We start from the raw sequence: 22,197 nt of genomic DNA on the forward strand, positions 1-22,197 counted from the left end.
AATAATGCATAAAAGACTGACAGACAGACACACATACATTGCTTTATATTATATACATTACGAAAATAGAAATTAAGGATCAGACAGTAACATCTCATTTCTGTATAAAACTTAATGATGTGTATATAGTAAAGGTAAAGCCTGACTCTGAATGGAGTAAAGCCAGCCTATGGCCTATTGATGGAATAAAGTTTGTGGGTAGACGTCTGCTTATAGATTAAGTAAATCTTATAGTTTGAAGTAAAGCCAATAAATGGGAAAGAACCGATGGATGGAATATAGCGTATAGATAAAGACAACGGATGCAAGTCTAGGCATGAAGTAAAGCTTATAAATCAGGTGGGTTGATGGTGTCAATCCTGATTATCGATTTACTATGTATGCTTTTATCCACAGTGATTTAATGATTTGGCATTTTTAGAAACACCTGTAGAAAAATGTAAGATGAATGAAACCAGGAGAAATTCATGAAGGTTTTACTTAACGGATGTTCCGGGTACACGTTGCTGGCCAAGCTTCAGGATTTATTTAGCTCATTCTGCCTGCCCTAATGTTTGAAAACAGAGTTAATGATAATTTGCTTTTGATACAAACATAAATAAATCTAACTGATCCAAATATGTTGTTTATCTCATCGACATACCAAGAAATTAAAAAGTACATGTAAGTTATAATAGCGGATTTAATTATTGATTCTAAAAAGAGCCTTCAAAAATCGATTTATCTTGTGTATGATTATCGAAAGCACCTCTATTTGTGGTAAGTACCAAAGTCGTCTGTGATGAATGGCTCGGAACAAATTTCGCCTCAGCACCGGAAAGAAAAACTTGCTTAAGATTGGTGTTGGAGGACAGAGTGTCAATTGATTGTGTCTGGCTGCTAAATCGAAGACCGCTATCAAGCCTTGTTTATTATTTATTCAGGGATTCATTGTTACAGTTGTGTTTTTATAAAGTTAAGTCGTGAAAAGTTACAGTGGCAAGCAGTGGCGGAACTAGAAAAAAAGGGCCAAGCCGCAAAAAAAAAATTCTGGGCCCTCATTATATATATATATATATATACATATACAAACACAGAATACAAACATTGGCTACTCAAATGGTCTGATAGGGTTTTGCAAAAAGATTCTTTCTTTTTCAATTTAAACAAATAACAACATGTCATGTGTGTGTGTGTGAGTGCATTAGTGTTCTGAATTTTTTTTTATGGTTTATTTAAAATGTTTGCTGTAATATTGCCTTCCTTCAAGATGTTAGCCGATCAAAAGAAAATAAAACGTGAAAGCTTTGTATGTTTAATGGTTTCTCGTGTTATATTTATTTTTATGTTTTTTTTTTTGTATTTATATTATTTGTTTTAAATATATTACCTTTTTATGCTATGTCATTCTCTAGTGTGTATTTTTTTTTAATTATAATTAAGAGAAGTAATTGCTTTTTAATTTTTTTATTACAAATATAATAAAAGGAGCTTAGGAGCACCATTATTTAACTATTTAAAAAAGGGAAATAAGTCATGGAAGTGTTTTGAACGTTTGCCTATCTTTCACACTATGGCTCAGGCAAATATATTTTTTTTATGCAACAGCATGTGTTAGCTACGGTATATCATCACTATTGTAGTAGATCCTCCTGTTTGTTATTTACAAAAGCTTTTACCGTCAAGTCAAAAATGCAAGAAAATTATTTTTTAAAAATGTATTATGGTCGGCTATGGGCCCCTAAATGGCGTGCCCCCCCCCCCCCGCATTGAGGGTTCTGGCGGCACTGTAGTTCCGCCCCTGGTGGCAAGTCACCTCAAAGCCTAACTAATGCAAAGTGCTCATAAACCCGTACATGTAGAAGACAAACATGCCCTCAAATATTCATAATATTCATGAACACTATCACATTCCAATGTACACATCTTCTAGAAGAAAGCTTGTGAAAATTAACCTTCTCTCACTCATTGCTATCAAAACAATCTAAACAAGAATATGGATCTCCATCGAGTTAGTGTCCGCATTTATTTTCCAAGGCCTTCCGAGTAAATAATCCCTCACAGACTTCTGTTGTATTAGTCATATATACTACTAGCTGCATACCCGTGCTCCGCCACGGTAAATATTTTGTAAATGTACCAACTTGGGAACAGAACAAAATAAACATAACACAATTACAACACAAACACAAAAGAAAACACAAACACAATTCAACCACAAAAGAAAACACAAACACAATGCAAACACAAACGAAAACACAAATGCAACACACAAACACAAAAGAAAAAACAAACGCAAATAAAAACACAAATGAAAACACCAACACAATGCAAACACAAACGCAAAAAAAAAAACACAAACAAAAAAACAACCACAACACTCATAACATAAACACAACTTAAATGCAAACATAAACGCATAGTGCTCACAGTCTAGCCCGTGGCGCCAAAGCACACCCTGTCCAAGCGCCATCGGACGCGCCTGATTAAGTGAGTGAATATAAAAAACCCAGTTTGTCCGCAAACGGAAAGTTAGATTAATAATTAGAAAACAGTACGTTCAGTGTACAAAATAAATAAAAGGCAGTATTTAAAATATCCGTGTTTTACCTACCATTTTGCACTTTATCAATTCATGCACTTTTTTCAGTACTTTAAATTTTAAAAATTTACAATAGTTTCATGACTAAAACCATTGCGCACCCAATGAACGTGATGACTGAATATTTGATTAAAAATTATAACTAGTAAACAGGACGTTTAGTGAATAACAAAATAAAAGACAGCCTTTTATCAATCCATGCTAATTATAATATTCCAACAATAATGTCCTCTTACAATAATGTCCTCTGCAGATTATTATTTAAATGTATCAACTTTTTATAGGAATCAAAACGAAAATGATATTTGACATTGATCCGTTTAATATGTTTTAGCAATTAGCGTGTATTTAATATTTTCTTTACGTTATGCGAAAGAGTAAAAACTGTAGCAACTATACAATAAATTTTAGTCGTTATATAAAAAACCCTACTCTATTACTTTTAATAAGACACTGCGATACACTGAAAAGCACTGCAAGGTGCGATGTTTACTTTTTTTGTTCCAAAATCTATAGCGATGACGGACTGACACACTACCAGCCCACTTATAGATGTTGTTATATATAGATACAGAGACGGAGACAAATGATGTCAATGAGAAATGATCTCAGGCAAAATATCTCAACGGGCAACGCCTGGTGTTTGCTGCTTACTAAACACACTCGCCATGGTCATTTACATACGGTGAATCTTTTTAAAATGTACCAACTTGGGAGCAGAATGAAACTAAACACAAACGCTTATACCCGTGCTTCGCTACGGTGTGGATAAAGTGCTACCGACACTGAAGGTATATCCACCCCAATGCAGGGACCCGCACCCGCGTTCAGCGCGGCTAACTCTGAGCAGAGTTTCTTCCAGAGTTTTTACGGCCCCCCGAACGAAATGAAATTTATATAATTTATATAGAAAATATATACTTTTAACAGTGTCCGCCCCCCCTCCCCGAAGGAAGTCTACCGCCCCCCCCCCCCCCCGAAAATTTCAAGTGCCTCCCCCCCCCCCCCGGAGAAAAAGGTCTTCGCATTCCTGTCAAAAAAGAAATGGACTAATTTAACAATGTATAGGCTAGTTTAGCAACATATTACAATGTATAGGCTAAATAACAATATACTACATTGTATGGTATAATTTAACAACATACAAAAAGCTGTTTATTAAAGCAATTGTTGTCTATTTTATTAAACAATATAATAAACGTAATTAAATATTAACCAAACCACAGCCCTGTCGAAAACCGAATATTGGAAGTAATTCCATCAAACACCTATTACAATTAACCACAACTGTACCCGAACCTCAACATTTACCTTAACGCAAACCACAATTTAAATTACCGTAACCAAATAAGCAAAACTATTTTCTAATATTACACTTATTATTAGAACCAGATCTGACCGAAACATTCAAACTTATTTTTTAACAAAGTAAAACTAAAACTTTAAAAAGTAATAATCAGGTTAAACTAAAATATTCAGTACGCTACCAAATATAGCAAATTTATGATATATGTCAGCATTTACAGACGTATTATTTGCATTCTTGTCTTTATTTGAAAAACGGAGGCCTATATTACAACCAGAGGGATTTTTCCTAAAATAGACAACACCAAATGGAGTCTATTGAAGGGAAGGTGATGAACCAATAAGAATCGGAGTTATCAGAAAACTATACAGAGAATGAATGCTAAGGACAGCAGAGATTGCTTAATTTAATATGACTTCATTGATACTCGATGTCTTAATAAAATACGGCCCATATCTGCCCACTGATCCTCAATCTTTAGAGTCTATTCAAATACTCTTTTTTGTTCTAGACGATTTCCTTTATATGAATAAAAATGCTTGTAATCCCAGTGAAGTATATTCTAAATATATTCTAAAGAATATAAATGAAACTGTATCTCGCAAGTAAAGTCGTTTTAGAACCAGAGAATTATATAGGTTTAAGAAGCAAATCGGTGAGCAAAAAGGGTGGAAGTTTTTATCCCAAGTCTTATAGAAAATCAATTCCATCCCGTTTTCTGAATGTGTGTGAAGCCGCATGAGACATTGATTACATTGAGGTCAGATGTGACAAGCATGCGGAATTGACTCGATGCATGTGCACGTGCGAAATTCGGCCATATAAAAATTCCGACATTTTGTTTAATACATTATCTCTTTTCTATTTTTTTTCTGTTTTTATCTATTCATTTCTGATTTTACCAGTGACATTTTGCTTTTAAAATACTCTATTTGATATAACATGTACAATCCTGCTCCTCGAAACATTACAGATTCATCTTGGTGTCTTATTACAATTTTAGTCCAGAACCGTTCAAAGGCCTACCCTATCTTCTAGTACCACCAACTCCAGAACTATTCAAAGGGCTGCCCTATCTTCTAGTACCACCAACTCCAGAACTATTCAAAGGGCTGCCCTATCTTCTAGTACCACCAACTCCAGAAGTATTCAAAGGGCTGCCCTATCTTCTAGTACCACCAACTCCAGAAGTATTCAAAGACCTGCCCTATCTTCTAGTACCACCAACTCCAGAACTATTCAAAGGCCTGGCCTATCTTCTAGTACCACCAACTCCAGAACTATTCAAAGGCCTGGCCTATCTTCTAGTACCACCAACTCCAGAACTAATCAAAGGCCTGGCCTATCTTCTAGTACCACCAACTCCAGAAGTATTCAAAGCCCTGGCCTATCTTCTAGTACCACCAACTCCAGAAGTATTCAAAGGCCTGGCCTATCTTCTAGTACCACCAACTCCAGAAGTATTCAAAGGCCTGCCCTATCTTCTAGTACCACCAACTCCAGAAGTATTCAAAGGCCTGGCCTATCTTCTAGTACCACCAACTCCAGAACTATTCAAAGGCCTGGCCTATCTTCTAGTACCACCAACTCCAGAACTAATCAAAGGCCTGGCCTATCTTCTAGTACCACCAACTCCAGAAGTATTCAAAGCCCTGGCCTATCTTCTAGTACCACCAACTCCAGAAGTATTCAAAGGCCTGGCCTATCTTCTAGTACCACCAACTCCAGAAGTATTCAAAGGCCTGCCCTATCTTCTAGTACCACCAACTCCAGAAGTATTCAAAGGCCTGCCCTATCTTCTAGTACCACCAACTCCAGAACTAATCAAAGGCCTGGCCTATCTTCTAGTACCACCAACTCCAGAAGTATTCAAAGGCCTGCCCTATCTTCTAGTACCACCAACTCCAGAAGTATTCAAAGCCCTGGCCTATCTTCTAGTACCACCAACTCCAGAAGTATTCAAAGGCCTGCCCTATCTTCTAGTACCACCAACTCCAGAAGTATTCAAAGGCCTGCCCTATCTTCTAGTACCACCAACTCCAGAACTAATCAAAGGCCTGGCCTATCTTCTAGTTGTACTTTTTGGAAAATGGTAAACATTATTTTCTTCTCTCAGTTTTTAGGCTGGTTAGTCTTTTTTTTTTGTGAGCATCCTGTTCGATGTCTGGTTTCTACTAAGTGTATTTTATTTATTATAATGGCAACACACAGTTCAAAGTTCTTTTATAGCAGTTTTAAACTTAAGATATAAACAAAATGCTTTACTTCAATCGTCAGAGTTGTCGCTAATGATTCTTGTTTGATCTGGTTATACTACAAAAAGGTCATTAAGGATGCTATTTGTATCTGATGATCGCAGAAGTGTCATTAAAGACCCTTGCTTTATCTTAAATATAATATGAAAAATAGTGTGTAATATGTTTGTTTTTTGTGTTTATCAGATATTTTAAAGCTGCTTAAATCGGCTGTCAAATTGTGACTGGTTGGAGTAAATGTTTCAATAAGTAGTTTCAAATCAAACTGACACGGATGTGCAGATATAAAAACTGTCATGTTTTGTTTTCGTACACCATTGAACTCTATATACCCTTTAATCCGACTTACTAGGCCCTAGCAGCTAGGGTATAGGCGTTTAAAATAAATAACCAGATATTTAGATTAAAAAATATGTAAGAAGCCCAGCAAATCGACATTCAATAAAATAAAAAATGAAACCAAGTATTTTCTTATCTTGTTGTGTGTTAGTGTATATAACTAAATGCGGACGACAGTATCCATCATGCTGGCAGTAGATTCGTCATCTGATAACCTTGGGAAACGACTAGAGCTGTGATTTATTGGCTAGATGCTAAAGGTCCGCTGTTTCAGCCAAAAGCACGAAGAATTGTTAGCACGTGGCGGAATGCTTCGCAACAGAGCGCTAGCATAGAGGCAACAACGAAACGATGAGAACAAACCTCTATGGAAATTATTTTAAGATTCGGTTTGAAATGTTGTATATCTCAATTGCTGTTTAATTATAACATTCTAAGAAACAAATAAAGAAACCAACTTCCATCTACAACTAAATAATTGTCTTGTTGTTTGACGTTCAAAGTTTGCTGCAGTCGAAGTTTATGTCATATTTTCTTCACACGCTAAGTGTATGATAATGTCATTCTGTTTTTCGAAAAAAAAAATCTTACAGTAACTTAACTTTGATGACAGGCTTTCTTAATGAATGCCACAAACAATTTGTTTTTTAAAATGGTTTGTATCCTCCAGCTTTTAACTTGGAAACGTGTATTTGCTAAGATCTAACCCAAATGACTAGAGGGCTGGAGAATTCAATTTCCTAGTCAAGAACAACGAGCTGTCTCATCCTATTCTCCTGTGACTTACATTGTCGTGTAATCAATGAACTAAACGGATAAAAAATACATTGGCTCATTTTTCAACAGCTTACAGTGTGAGAGAGTCGTTAAAATCTCAATGTACGTTCACGGCCATAAGCATCTTGTGAACTACTTTACTTGTAGGGCTTATTTCAAGCACTGACGTTTCAAGTAAATCATGTATTCAAAAGATATATTGAAACAATAACATGTAAACTATATTTAGGACTTGTAAATCAAGAGATAATTTTAAACAATGACTCGTAAAGTATAGAATGACTTCTGGAGAAGTTTCACTTCATCACGATACGGTCATAACATCGGTTTTAACAAGGCAAAAAGGCACTGGTAGTTTTTCTTGCGTGGAAACAAATACTCTCCGCAAATACTAAACTTTGATGAAAATTACCTTCCCAAATCATGCTACAAACTTTTTTAAATGTTACTAGTGATTTATAAGCTTTGGTAGGTAGAAGGACTTCAAAGGGTTTAAATCAGATTTCATTAAAATATATCATGGCATCTGAAATGAAGGGTAAAATTAGAAAGTATTTTCAGAAAATTTGAAAAACAGTTTTATAATCAACTAGGTTCTGTGTAGATATATTAAGAATGTTTCTAATATTTAAAGAGGTAGACCATTTTATGTATGTTTAAGATATATCCTTAATCGAAACCTGATGATGGCGTGATGTTTTACTTGTGTTTCTGAACATAATTATGTGGACACACCTTAAACCCGCGCAACATAAACCTCGTGACATAAACCCGACATAAATGCGCGCAACATATACCTCGTGACATATAAACCCGACATAAATTCGCGCAACATAAACCTCGTGACATAAACCCGACATAAATTCGCGCAACATAAACCTCGTGACATAAACCCGACATAAATTCGCGCAACATATACCTCGTGACATATAAACCCGACATAAATTCGCGCAACATAAACCTCGTGACATAAACCCGACATAAATTCGCGCAACATATACCTCGTGACATATAAACCCGACATAAATTCGCGCAACATAAACCTCGTGACATAAATCCGACATAAATTCGCGCAACATAAACCTCGTGACATAAACCCGACATAAATTCGCGCAACATATACCTCGTGACATATAAACCCGACATAAATTCGCGCAACATAAACCTCGTGACATAAATCCGACATAAATTCGCGCAACATAAACCTCGTGACATAAATCCGACATAAATTCGCGCAACATATACCTCGTGAAATACAACCGCGCAACATAAACCTCAGGACGGAAACGCCTAGGTTCTAAACACCCTAGACATAAACCCTCTGAACACAAACTTCCAGGACATTTACAACATGAGATCTCAAAGCAAACACTGGCAACACCTTACATCAGTGGTTGGGGGGGGGGGTTACTTATTTAAATATATTTCTAAATCAGTATATATGCATAATTATATATGTATGTTTAGAACAGCCATCTAAAAACTGACGCTATGTTCACTCTGAGTTGGTTATCCGCCCCCCCCCCCCCACACACACACACACCTCACCGCCAGAAGTGGACAGGCCGCAATTGTGTAGAGCGACAATAATGTCACATCTAGGTATACGCTGGGTAAGATAATAGACCTAAAGTGACCGGACAGTGGTGAATGAAGTTGAACCCCCCCCCCTCCACCCCGCCCACCCACACACACACACCCACACACACCCCCACACACACACAACACACCCCGAACATATCTGTTAAGTACATTTGGGAAAACGCGTAATGAGGTACCAAATTACCATGCCACTAGAATCATAGCTTTTGAAACACGTAAAACTCGGTAAATATTGTTTTTGCAATTACCAGTAAAGAGGTGTGTGAGCAATACAGTGATCTAACCCATACATTATCATTATGTTAAAAATTATCTTTAAAGAACACAAAAAGCAGTAGCTAATTTGTAAGACCAATTTTATTGTTTATGTATGCTGTTATTCAGAATGCTCCACTCATTAGATTTAGTTTATTTTATATTGAAAAGCGTGGTTTTATACCAACTCTGATTTCCAAAACTTTCATTATGCTGTGATATTTTAAAATTTATGATGAAAATATATTTAATTATGTTTGTAGACAAAATATTTTTGTGAAAACGAAGAGTGTTAAGCTACTTTATTACACACTTAAGTAATTATTGATCTGTTTTGACATTTACAATTAAAGGTGTAGACATATACATATCTATATTAAGAGAGTGATTATCTCCCATGGTTCGCTTGTCTTAATTAATACTCCAGGAACCATTATGTGACATTGTTGTTTTACAAGGATCACAAAACAGATTGTGTTGCGTTCGTTGTTTTAGGTTGTATTGTGTGTATATTTTGTTCGTTTTTTGTTTTGTTTAGAGTGATAAATTGTTTTGTTTTGTCGGCCTGCGTTTGTTCTTATTTCTTCAGAGTACTACTTTCTTTATGTGAGCTGTATTGAATTTCTAATGCCAGTACTACTGTCTGAATCAAGTGAATAGTGAGTACATTTTATCACGTGAGTTCATATAAGTGCATGACGCGGTGAACTCTACTGACTAGCAGGCAATAGCTGCTTACTTATTAAACCTCTTAGTCTACCAGTGAACGATAGGCATGACAAAAATAACAATTGCGTGTTACCGATCCACTGTATCGCGTGTATTTGAGATACCTTCCTGTACGATCGGCTACACGTGCGCATTTCTCGGTGTTCTCTGCTTTGATATGTAAAGAATGTATCAAGGTCGAACTCGACAGCGATAGAAGAAACCTAGCCGAATGAAAGAGGCTAATTACTAGAGTGGTGAAGGAAGGACAAAATCAGGTTTTCCGACATTGCCCTACACCTCCACACCTCCCTAAAGTTTAAGTGCGCACCGCCAATTACTGCCCGATCCCCGCCCCCGCCCTCCAACCCAGACCAAAAACAAACTCTGAAAAACAAACCTAAAACCCAAAACACGAGAACGATATAGAAATGTTTGCGTGTAGGAAAGAGAGAAGAATGATATTAAGTACTTAGGTGGTGTTAACAATGGATTGTTGTGGTTGCTGAAATATGTTCATGTATCGATTCTTGTTGAACAAAACTATTGGCGGCATTCCGTAGAGTTGAGTCGATCCTGTTCATCTTGCTGGCAATGCGATTAGACCGACAGTCACTTGGCAATAATCGATAGCAATAAGGATTTGTCCATTTTTATTTCTAGAAATAGGATATGAATGAATATGCTTTGGAACAGTGAAAACCCAAAATAACGTTGTATTCAAATAACTTTCAAATACGAAACAGAGATTTTCTATCAAGTCGATATATATATATATATATATATATATATATATATATATATATATATATATATATATATATATATATATATATATATATATATATATATATATATATATATATATATATATAAAAGCATATCCGTTGCCGCGGCGATAAAAGAAAATCGGACGAAATATATAAGAAGGGTTTCATCAATGCGTTACCAATCCTATGCAGTGTTTCTTCCAGACTTCGCCCCCCCCCCCCCCCCCCCGAAGAGATGCCTGGAAGAAACTCTGATCCTATGTTCTAAGACGCGTGACCTTGTTTTTTAAGAATGAGTTATTTAATTAATGTAAACAATGCCTGGGCTGGGATGATAAATATCGGGACACGGGTTTACCTACACTGCTGCATGAAAACCTTGACTATACGTTAATCACTCACCGAAATAATGAGGTAGAACACACTTCGTGACCGCCCATGTGTCAGAAACGTAGAGGGGCACTCTCGGGAGACCGCTGATAACACTACCGCAGAGGCGCAGCGTACGTCCGCTGGCTCCTTAAAAATAACAAAGTGCCAATGTGCTAACAGGATAACCCAGAGCGCCACATAGCATCCAGAAACAATGATGCAGATTGCATCATTCGCTAAAGTTACACAAACAGGGTTTTTTAACACGTAAAAAAATTGAAGTGTTATAAACATCAGTGTGACTGATGCAATTTGTTAGCGTTACTAATGGTCTATTATTAAAAGCTCGATCTCAATTTCTGATTGGATCGTCTAAAAATAGATGCTAATTACATCACTCGCAAAGTGACGAAACTGTTCGGATTTTTTTACGGACAAAAGGAAACAACCCAGTTAATAATCTAACCTTGGTTAATCTGTCTGATTATTAAAATAAAACGTATTACAGGGCCCTTAGCGGCCCATGTGAGCTTTTGGGGACCGAAACTGAAATTTTTATTCGCAGCCAAATCACACCCTCCATGGCGCCGGCGGACACACCTGATTCAATTTCAATTGTCTATCACACTGTTTAGAACGAACTTACTCGCCATAGCGCTAATGGAAAGACCAGGGCGACAAATCGCATCCTACCGGAGGCCACCCGTGCGAAATTAAATTCTCCCTCCCCCCAGAAACCTTCTCGGGACTATTCATCAACTCCCTAAAGTTTTATGGCACGCTGATAAGCGATGTCGAAACGCATCTGACTTTATATATATATATATATATATATATATATATATATATATATATATATATATATATATATATATATATATATATATATATATATATATATATATATATATATATATCGTATATAGAGAAGAATCGCACTCTCCCGTGGCGCTGCGCTTGCCAAATTAAAAATGATTTATTACAGAACCTTTCCCTGGAGTGTTCTAATGAACTCACCAAACTTTGATGGCTATCGGATGAACGGCATGAGACCGCAATCGACTTTTATTTTTATATACCGTATATTGAGAAAAAAACCAATCGGGCCCTGCCGGGGCGCGGCCCCTGCGAATTTGAATTCTTTTTCCCTGCAGAAACCTCCGCAGGAATATTCTCAACATCTTTCAAAAGTTTCATGCGATCGTGTGAACGGTGTCCCTGCAATTCACTTTTATTATTTTTATATACCACATGTAGAGAAAAATCGCACCCTCTCGTGGCGCCGCCCGTTACGAAATTAATTTTTTTTTTCAGAACTCTTCCCTGGAGTGTTCTAATCAGCTCCCCAAAGTTTGATGGCGATCAGATGAAAGGTGTGAAATCGCAATCGACTTTTAATTTTATATACCGTATATAGAGAAAAAAACGAATCGCGCCCTCCTGGGGCGCCACCCCTGAGATATTGAAAAAACTAATTCAGCAGAAACCTCTCCGAGAATATTTTCAACAACTTCCCAAACTTTCATGGCGATTGGATAAAGGGTGTAGTAATGCATAAAAGACAAACAGACAGACACACAGATATATATTGCTTTTTATATATACGAGCTGACCCGCTATCCAGTTGTCATAATGTGTGATATATACACTACCCCACCCCCTGCCTCCCCCACCCCCAGTGAAATCAGCCGTTTACAAAGACAATGAAAATATCAAGCAGAACTTATTATCTCCTCTTAGTTTCAAATCGTTTAAAAACTAAATTATCTGCCCCTAATAGGACTGGTAAGTAGGTCACCAACCAGTTCTACGGCTCAATAAAAAACTGCATGAGCCCTATAGCCGTCACTTAATCGAACCGTCTCTACTATTGTAAACATTCGGGTGAACCACAGCTCACCTGACAGGTGGGGATGAGGGTGGTGACTAAGCTGCGTGGTGTCTTCTATGGACCCCATGAAGAGAATTATATATATATATATATATATATATATATATATATATATATATATATACGAGCCGACCCGCGGCGTTTCATGTGCCGCTATTTAGTTGTTTTATGTTCTACTTTTCAGTAATTCATAATTTGTGAATTTGACAGTACCAATGTTGCTGCTGAAAATATTTGCTTTAAAACACTATCAGTAGGTCGTTAAGGACGATAGCCACCCCACATCCCCACCCTCCTTTCCCCCAACCCCTACCCTACACCCCCCACCCCCCCCACCCCCGTGAAAGCAGCCACCTCTTAGTTACCTCCCCTAAGTTTAAAATCGTTTCAAACTAAATTAACTGCCCCTAATAGCCGTCACTAAACCCGGCTCTACGATTGTACACATTTAGCGTGAACCACAGCTCACCAGACCATGCGGGGTGAGGGTGGTAGGGATATGCCTAGAGAGGAAGAGAGCGGGCAGCTAGGCGCGTTTACAGCTTGGTGTTTTCTATGGTCTCCAAGAAGAGAATTATAAATGTATAGATAGATAGATATATAGATACTAGCGTTGCCGCGGGAATAGAAGAAAGTCCGACGAAATATATAAAAAGGGTTTCATCCATGCGTTATCGATCCTATTTTCTTAGACGCGTGACCTTGTTTTCTAAAAGTGAGTTATTTAAATGTAAACAATGCCTACGCTTGGATCATAATATCGGGACACGGGTTTACCTACACTACAGCATGAAAACCGTGAGTGTACATTAATCACTCACTGAAAGAAGGAAGTAGAACACACTTCGGTGACCGCCCATGTGTTAGGGACGTAGAGGGGCGCTCTCAGGAGCCCCACCCCCTCCCCACCCCCCGATTACACCACCGCATAGGCGCCACGTACGGCCCCTGGATCCTTAAAACTAACAGGCGCCATCGTACCAAATAGCATCCTGTTAACAATAATGCAGGTTGAGTCATTCGCTAAAATGACACAAATGAACAGAATTTTTTCTTTAACACGTAAAAAAATATTTGACGTGTTTAAAACATTAGTGTGACTAAAGCAATATGTTAGCGTTACTAATGGTCTATTATTAGATGCTCGATCTCAATTTCTGATTGGATTGTCTAAAAATAGATGCTAATTGTGACGAAACTGTTAATAATCTAACCTTGGTTAATTTTTCTGATTAATTTTTCTTATTAATTGTTTCTGATTATTAAAATAAAACGTATTACTTGGCCATCGGCGGCCCATGTGAGCCTTTGTTGGCCGAAACACATCGCATTTACCAGGGCGCCGGCGGACACGCCTGATTCTATTTAGTGAGCGTTTGTAACGCCCCATTATATCCATTGTCTGTCACACTGTTTAGACCGAACGTAGTCGCCATAGCGCTCACGGGAAAGACCAGGGCGCCAAATCGCATCCTGCCGGGGGGCCACCCCCACACCCCCCTCCAACACAAGAAATCTTTTCGGGCGTATTCACCAACTCCATAAAGTTTTATGGCACCCGGATAAACTGTGTCAAACCGCAATCGACTTTCATTTTATATACCGTACATAGAGACAAATCGCACCCTCCATTCCCAAAATTTCACGGCCATGTGATGAGAGGTGTAGTAATGCATATAGATATAGATATAGATATAGGTATAGGTATAGGTATAGGTATAGGTATAGGTATAGGTATAGGTATAGGTATAGGTATAGGTATAGGTATAGGTATAGGTATAGGTATAGGTATAGGTATAGGTATAGGTATAGGTATAGGTATAGGTATAGGTATAGGTATAGGTATAGGTATAGGTATAGGTATAGGTATAGGTATAGGTATAGGTATAGGTATAGGTATAGGTATAGGTATAGGTATAGGTATAGGTATAGGTATAGGTATAGGTATAGGTATAGGTATAGGTATAGGTATAGGTATAGGTATAGGTATAGGTATAGGTATAGGTATAGGTATAGGTATAGGTATAGGTATAGGTATAGGTATAGGTATAGGTATAGGTATAGGTATAGGTATAGGTATAGGTATAGGTATAGGTATAGGTATAGGTATAGGTATAGGTATAGGTATAGGTATAGGTATAGGTATAGGTATAGGTATAGGTATAGGTATAGGTATAGGTATAGGTATAGGTATAGGTATAGGTATAGGTATAGGTATAGGTATAGGTATAGGTATAGGTATAGGTATAGGTATAGGTATAGGTATAGGTATAGGTATAGGTATAGGTATAGGTATAGGTATAGGTATAGGTATAGGTATAGGTATAGGTATAGGTATAGGTATAGGTATCGGTATCGGTATCGGTATAGGTATAGGTATAGGTATAGGTATAGGTATAGGTATAGGTATAGGTATAGGTATAGGTATAGGTATAGGTATAGGTATAGGTATAGGTATAGGTATAGGTATAGGTATAGGTATAGGTATAGGTATAGGTATAGGTATAGGTATAGGTATAGGTATAGGTATAGGTATAGGTATAGGTATAGGTATAGGTATAGGTATAGGTATAGGTATAGGTATAGGTATAGGTATAGGTATAGGTATAGGTATAGGTATAGGTATAGGTATAGGTATAGGTATAGGTATAGGTATAGGTATAGGTATAGGTATAGGTATAGGTATAGGTATAGGTATAGGTATAGGTATAGGTATAGGTATAGGTATAGGTATAGGTATAGGTATAGGTATAGGTATAGGTATAGGTATAGGTATAGGTATAGGTATAGGTATAGGTATAGGTATAGGTATAGGTATAGGTATAGGTATAGGTATAGGTATAGGTATAGGTATAGGTATAGGTATAGGTATAGGTATAGGTATAGGTATAGGTATAGGTATAGGTATAGGTATAGGTATAGGTATAGATATAGATATAGATATAGATATAGATATAGATATAGATATAGATATAGATATAGATATAGATATAGATATAGATATAGATATAGATATAGATATAGATATAGATATAGATATAGATATAGATATAGATATAGATATAGATATAGATATAGATATAGATATAGATATAGATATAGATATAGATATAGATATAGATATAGATATAGATATAGATATAGATATAGATATAGATATAGATATAGATATAGATATAGATATAGATATAGATATAGATATAGATATAGATATAGATATAGATATAGATATAGATATAGATATAGATATAGATATAGATATAGATATAGATATAGATATAGATATAGATATAGATATAGATATAGATATAGATATAGATATAGATATAGATATAGATATAGATATAGATATAGATATAGATATAGATATAGATATAGATATAGATATAGATATAGATATAGATATGGATATATAGATATATATATATAGATAGATAGATAGATATAGAAGATATATAGACAGACAGACAGACAGACAGACAGACAGACAGACAGACAGACAGACAGACAGACAGACAGACAGACAGACAGACAGACAGACAGACAGACAGACAGACAGACAGACAGACAGACAGACAGACAGACAGACAGACAGACAGACAGACAGACAGACAGACAGACAGACAAGATGCAATGTATGTGTGTGAGTGTGTGTGTACGTGTGTGTATAAGTGTTTGTGTATGTCTTGTATGCATTACCACACATTTCATCCGATTGCTATGAAACTTTGGAAAGTGGTTGAGAAAAATTTAAAAAATTCTAATTCGCGGGGGTGGCGATTCGATTCTTCTCTATATCTATATGCTGTATATAAAAATAAATGTCGATTGCGGTTTGACACTTTTCAACCGATCGCCATGAAACTTTGGGTAGTTGGTGAGAACACTCCAAGAGAGGTTTCTGCAAAAAACTTTTTAAAATTTCACATGGTCGGCGTCCAGCGAGCGTGTAATTTTTCTCAATATATGGTAAATAAAAAATAAAACTCAGACGCGGTTCCACACCATTCATCCGAGTGCCTTGAAACTTTGGGGAATTGATGAGAATACATACTCCCGATAAGTTTTATGCGGGAAAAAAGAAAAAAATTCAATTTCGCACGGGTGGTCCCCGGGAGGGTGCGATTTGGTGCCCCTGGCTTTCCCTTGGGCGCTATGGCGCCTATGTTCGTTTTAAACAGTGCGATAGACAATGTATGAAAATACTTGGGTAACCGCCAAGATTTCAGGGAAGTAGAGGCGCGCTCTCGGAAGCCCACGCTACACTACCACAAGGGCGCGAAGTACGGCCCTGGCTCGGTTTAATCATCGAATGTCGTGTGCCACCATGTAAATATTGTAGGGTGCTCATTAAAACTCACTCAGTCGCCAAAATGCTAAAATTATAGCCCTGGGCCCCAAATCTCAGTGTACCGTGGTGGTGGCGGACGCGCTTCTTTAGATTTAGTGAGCGACCATAGAAATTCATTGCATCCATAGCCTATAGCACTCTTTCAAAAGAACGTAGGCGCCATAGTGCTCACGGGTGAGCCCGGGGCGCCTAATAGCCCCCTGCCGGAGGACGCGCCTGAGTGGATATAGTCAACGACTATTGTTGCCCATCGTGTCTTTGGTGTATAGCCTTTTCCAAAACGAACGTAGTCGCCATAGTGCTTACAGAAGAGCCCGGGAAACTTCTAGTCACGCAATCGCCGGTCACCGGCGGCTGCGCCTGTTGCAGCATTACCGCTGAATACATTCGTACCTGTAACACGCAATGCAGGACGTCAAATTAACGGATACCAAGTGCTAAGATGGCCGCTCTGAAATTTGTCGTCAAACGGTCTTTTGACAAAAATTGCACCCTCATGTGCGCCGCCCATAAGACATTCTCGGAAGTATTCTCATCAACCCCTCAGATTGTTATGGCACTCGGATGAATGGTGTCTTTCTCATCAACTCCTCAAAGTTTCAAGGCACTCGGATGAATGGTGTCCAACCGCAGTCGACATTTATTTTTATACTTGATAAATGGCCCGTTGAGGGAGAAATACAACAAGCGCTAGGTTGATAGTGTTGTCTTTTTCTCTAAACCAAAACCAAAAACCCAAACTCAGCTGCAAATTTAACGGGAAACGAAAAATGTTCTTGAAAACGGATTTTTTATCCAGAAACGACATTTTAACCGGATTTAATTTTGATCTACACGCAGTTAATGCATATTCAAACTGAATATAGTCGTGATCGTACCCCTAAACCTACGCTCACCTAAGCTAAGAACGTCGACCGCCTCTTGGTCGAATTGGAATTGATATGGAAAATATACATTTATCAGTGACCTCCCCTCCTTAGAATATTTAGTCCACCCCCCCCCCAGAATATTTCAAGTCCCCTCCCCCCTCCGGTGTGGAAAAAAGTCTGAGAGAAACACTGGGCGCATTTGTAGATCATACAGATTAGAGGTAGACTCTACTTCTATAATATAGACCCGTTTCCAACTTTTGGCCGCTAAGCCTTAATCATGCAGATTGTGTTTCTTTCATATATTTTTCTTCGGGGAAGGGGGAGGGAAACTTAAAATTAATTTTTTTGGGAAGGTGTGGGAGGGGGGATTATATTCCCCGCGGGAGCGGGTACTGACACTGTTAAAAGTATGTATCTTCAATGAAGTAAATACTTTCCGTATAAATTGTATTTCGTTCGGGTGATTAAAGTGTCGGAGTTGGTTACCGGAAATTGTTCAAAAGTCGACACTATATGTATATATATATATATATATATATATATATATATATATATATATATATATATATATATATATATATATATATATATAGTCTACCTAACCTGTATTGAAATGTGCTCCCTACCCCAGCTAATTCTTGTGTTTAAGAGTGTTGCTTGTTGTTTGATAGGATGTTTTATCTATTTATTTTTGTGTCGTTCCCAGTAATGCTCTTGTTTTCTTGGAATATTGCTAGCGTTTCTAACATAAAGGGAGGTTAAACCCCCAGAAAAATAATCACTATCGAAGTGTACGAAAAAAAATTTTGCAATTACAAGTTTCATTGTTTTTGGTCGGAATTCGAGATCCTTTAAATGGCCTTCCCTAACTCACCCCCATTCCCCATTTCGGGTCTGGCGGTATGTAAGTTCCGCCCCTGACAATGTATGCATGTGACGAAAGAGCATATTATAATAACACCCACTTTAATTTCCAGTAGAAAAACATCAGGTTTCTATGTCGATACAATGTTTACTTTAAGAATCTAGCATTTAATTAAAAGTGTTATAGACTAAAACTAATTCTAGTACATGGCATGAATGCAACATTTATTTGTCGTCAAACATTTATTTTTGGACAAAACAACCTGAGGGAATAAACCAAGAACTTGCTTTTACGTTTCAAATGGCATAAATGCATCGTCACACACGGAACCCGACAGAGCACAAATTTCATTTGGTGCTGGCAAACACTGACACACTGGCTATTGTAGCTGCAGGCAGGCAAGCGGTTTGCAATCTGAAACCAGCCCGCGTGATTAGACAACTTCATTATTCTAGGGGGTTCTATGACCTGAAGCTTGGAAATTATAGAAGCTGCTTACTGAAGCCTCTTAAGTAGCTGAAAGATTATAAAACTAAAATTGGTGTTGTCCTCTTCATTAAAACCTTAGACAACACACACACACACACACACACACACACACACACACACACGCGTCAACAGAAGGGTGAAAATTCTTCATTGAATACATTATTTCTAAGTTCTACTTCTACCCACACGCTTAAGGAGTCATTTTACTTTTCAGATTTTCACATGATTAATAAAATATATTTCAATTCAAGCATTGCAGTTTAGACACATCAGTAGACTTAATATTTTCGTTTGCTTTTGAGCGAGTTACGTTCCCATTTGATTCATTTATTTTCAAAAACGTTTTACTAAAAATTTGAGGAGAACATATTACTATTTAGCGGTTGCTTCAGAAAATCTGAAATCTATGTAGTATTTTAAAATAAGATGTGTGGGAATGAAGTCCACTAAATGGCCTATACAAATATTTGAAAAAAAAATGCAAGTAATTGAATTATAACTGAATTTAGCCAGACAGGGCGCGTAAAACCTTCCCAGTGTTGCAATGTACTAGTGTAACAGAAATGAATCCAATACATTCAGGCGTTAGGATTTCTATATTAGCTAAAGTTGGCACTTTTACCTTTTATTTTTATAAGACGCTATCGTCTACCAACAAGCGGAATTTCTTCCAGGCATCTCTTAGGGGGGGGGGGGCGCTCTGTCACCCCCCCCCCCCCGAAGAAAGTCTACCGCCCACCTCCCCCCCCCCCCCACCTCCCGCAAATATCTTACATTAAACCTTGCATATTAACAAAATAAATCTAATTAGCAATTTGATCCTCTTACCTTTTGTTACATTAAACCTCTTTAGATCTTTAGCTTTTTGTCGTGCACTGTAAAACCAGTCAGACGTATTCTTCAAATAGTCATATTCCAATGAAAGATCCTTCACGTTGATGCGACCATCTTCCATCCTATACGAATATGCACAGAATAAGTGATAATCTTTGAACTCGTTTTTATCGTAACAATTGCCAGCGGCAAAGATTTCCGGATCCCCCTCCACTATGGACCTTACCAGTGTATAAAATAAGTACTCTGACTGTAAGATTTCTTTCTCCGCTTCTTTCCAGATCCGGGTTAGAAGATTCGCTCTGTTAACAGCCACCAGAGCCTGTGCTTTAAATCTATTCAAGCCGTACTGTTTGATGACACCAGATCCCAAATTGTGTTCCGTTCCTGGTGCACATTTCGCTTTATTTTGGTCGTTAACTTGGGCTAGAAATAGCTCGACTATATCGCCTTGATCATCGACTTGATTATTCTCTGGAACTGTAGACTTGCCGGCAGCCACAGCTTTTGTTTTCTCCATCTCCCCAATGATGTCATATGAAGTATAGCTCAAGTCTCCGTCGGGTGGCATGTCTGTGAAACCGAAAAACCAGTCAGCTGTGTTGTTTATGTCTTCATCATCAGGCAAGTGGTAAGTGAAGATGGTGAAGTTGGTGTCCGAGTAGTCGTCGTCCTGGTGATTACTGATACTAGTAGAGATGGCTACCGTTATAGTAACAATGCAACAAGCAGTTGTGTAGATCCCTGCGCCAGTTAAGTAAGGTCTATTGTTGATAACCGTCATTGTGCTGGCCTAAACATATACAGCACGTCAGCTATTACTCATGTTGTCATACTGTCAAGTAGAGTTGTATAGCTTCAACGTTATCGCTCGTGGATTATGAGAAATCCTTATATAATAACCTGCTGAACATGTAACAGGTTCCGCCATATTTAGTTTGAGAATATGGTTTGCACTGTTTACTTACTTTATTACCTTTACTGCATACAGAATTCTGAATGTGTGTACACGTACAATGCGGAAAGCGCTTGCATTTGCTATAGTATACTTTCTGATCAGCCGCCTGTATGTTTAATTGTACAAATTGCAGAGGGTTTGATGATCTAAGAAGTGATATTTCGTTTATTTATTAACAAATAAAACCATTAAATGTCGAACTTATTCCTGCAGTTGTTATAATAATCATGGCACTAATGTAGTAGAAGTAGGAGTGCACGTAATTCTGAAAAGAAACAGGAGAATTTTTTGGTAAAACTGCTTGAAGTAGGTATACATTTGGACATTTGGAGAAGATAATGAAATATTACATCTGATGATCATTTGTATGAACATCTAAATACTGTTAATTTTATTCTACTAAGATATAGCCTACCTTTGGAGAAAATGCTTTTAAGTTACTAACTTAACCTCCGCAAGAAAGTAAAATAACGCAAAATATAGTTTACGAGCCGACTCGCGGGTCAACATACGCCACTATGTAGTTGTTTTATTTTCTACTTTTTAGTAACTCGTAATTAGTAAATTCGACACTACCCTCCTTTCCCCAGTTTACAGACGACAATGAAAAGATCAAGCAGAACTTGTTACCTCCCCTTAGTTTCAAATGGTTTAAAATCTAAATTATCTGCCGCTAAAAGCCATCACTAATTCGACCAGGCTCTACGATTGTTAACATTCGGCGTGAACCACAGCTCACCAGACTGGTGGGGGTGGGGGTGAGTGCGATATGGTCTGTTGCGCATGCCTGGAGAGCGAGGTAGGAGGCGGGAGGAGGGTTAGAAAGTCGACTTTCGTCGTGGTGGTGTTCACGTAGAGAATTATATAAATAGATGAAAATATATTATAATAATAAGAATAAAATAACTCAAAATTTTTGCCAAAGGTATATCCAGCGGCCTGGCAGAGTCAACTGCGAGTTAGACCCGATTA

General features: G+C 37.6%; 1 protein-coding gene across 1 annotated transcript in view; it reads right to left on the reverse strand.

Moving 5' to 3' along the window:
* LOC131950273 (putative G-protein coupled receptor 158) overlaps positions 1 to 20,988 on the reverse strand; it is a 158,108-nt gene extending 137,120 nt beyond the window's left edge. Inside the window, exon 1 of the mRNA XM_059312352.1 lies at positions 20,262 to 20,988. Within this exon, the coding sequence (XP_059168335.1) occupies positions 20,262 to 20,838 (577 nt within the window). The 5' untranslated portion in view covers positions 20,839 to 20,988. The remainder of the gene's footprint in view (positions 1 to 20,261) is intronic.
* Between the last annotated feature and the right edge of the window lie 1,209 nt (positions 20,989 to 22,197).

Source organism: Physella acuta, unplaced genomic scaffold (genome assembly GCF_028476545.2).
Source record: "Physella acuta isolate Inbredline_101_S28 unplaced genomic scaffold, ASM2847654v3 ptg000749l, whole genome shotgun sequence".
NCBI lineage: Eukaryota > Metazoa > Mollusca > Gastropoda > Physidae > Physella > Physella acuta.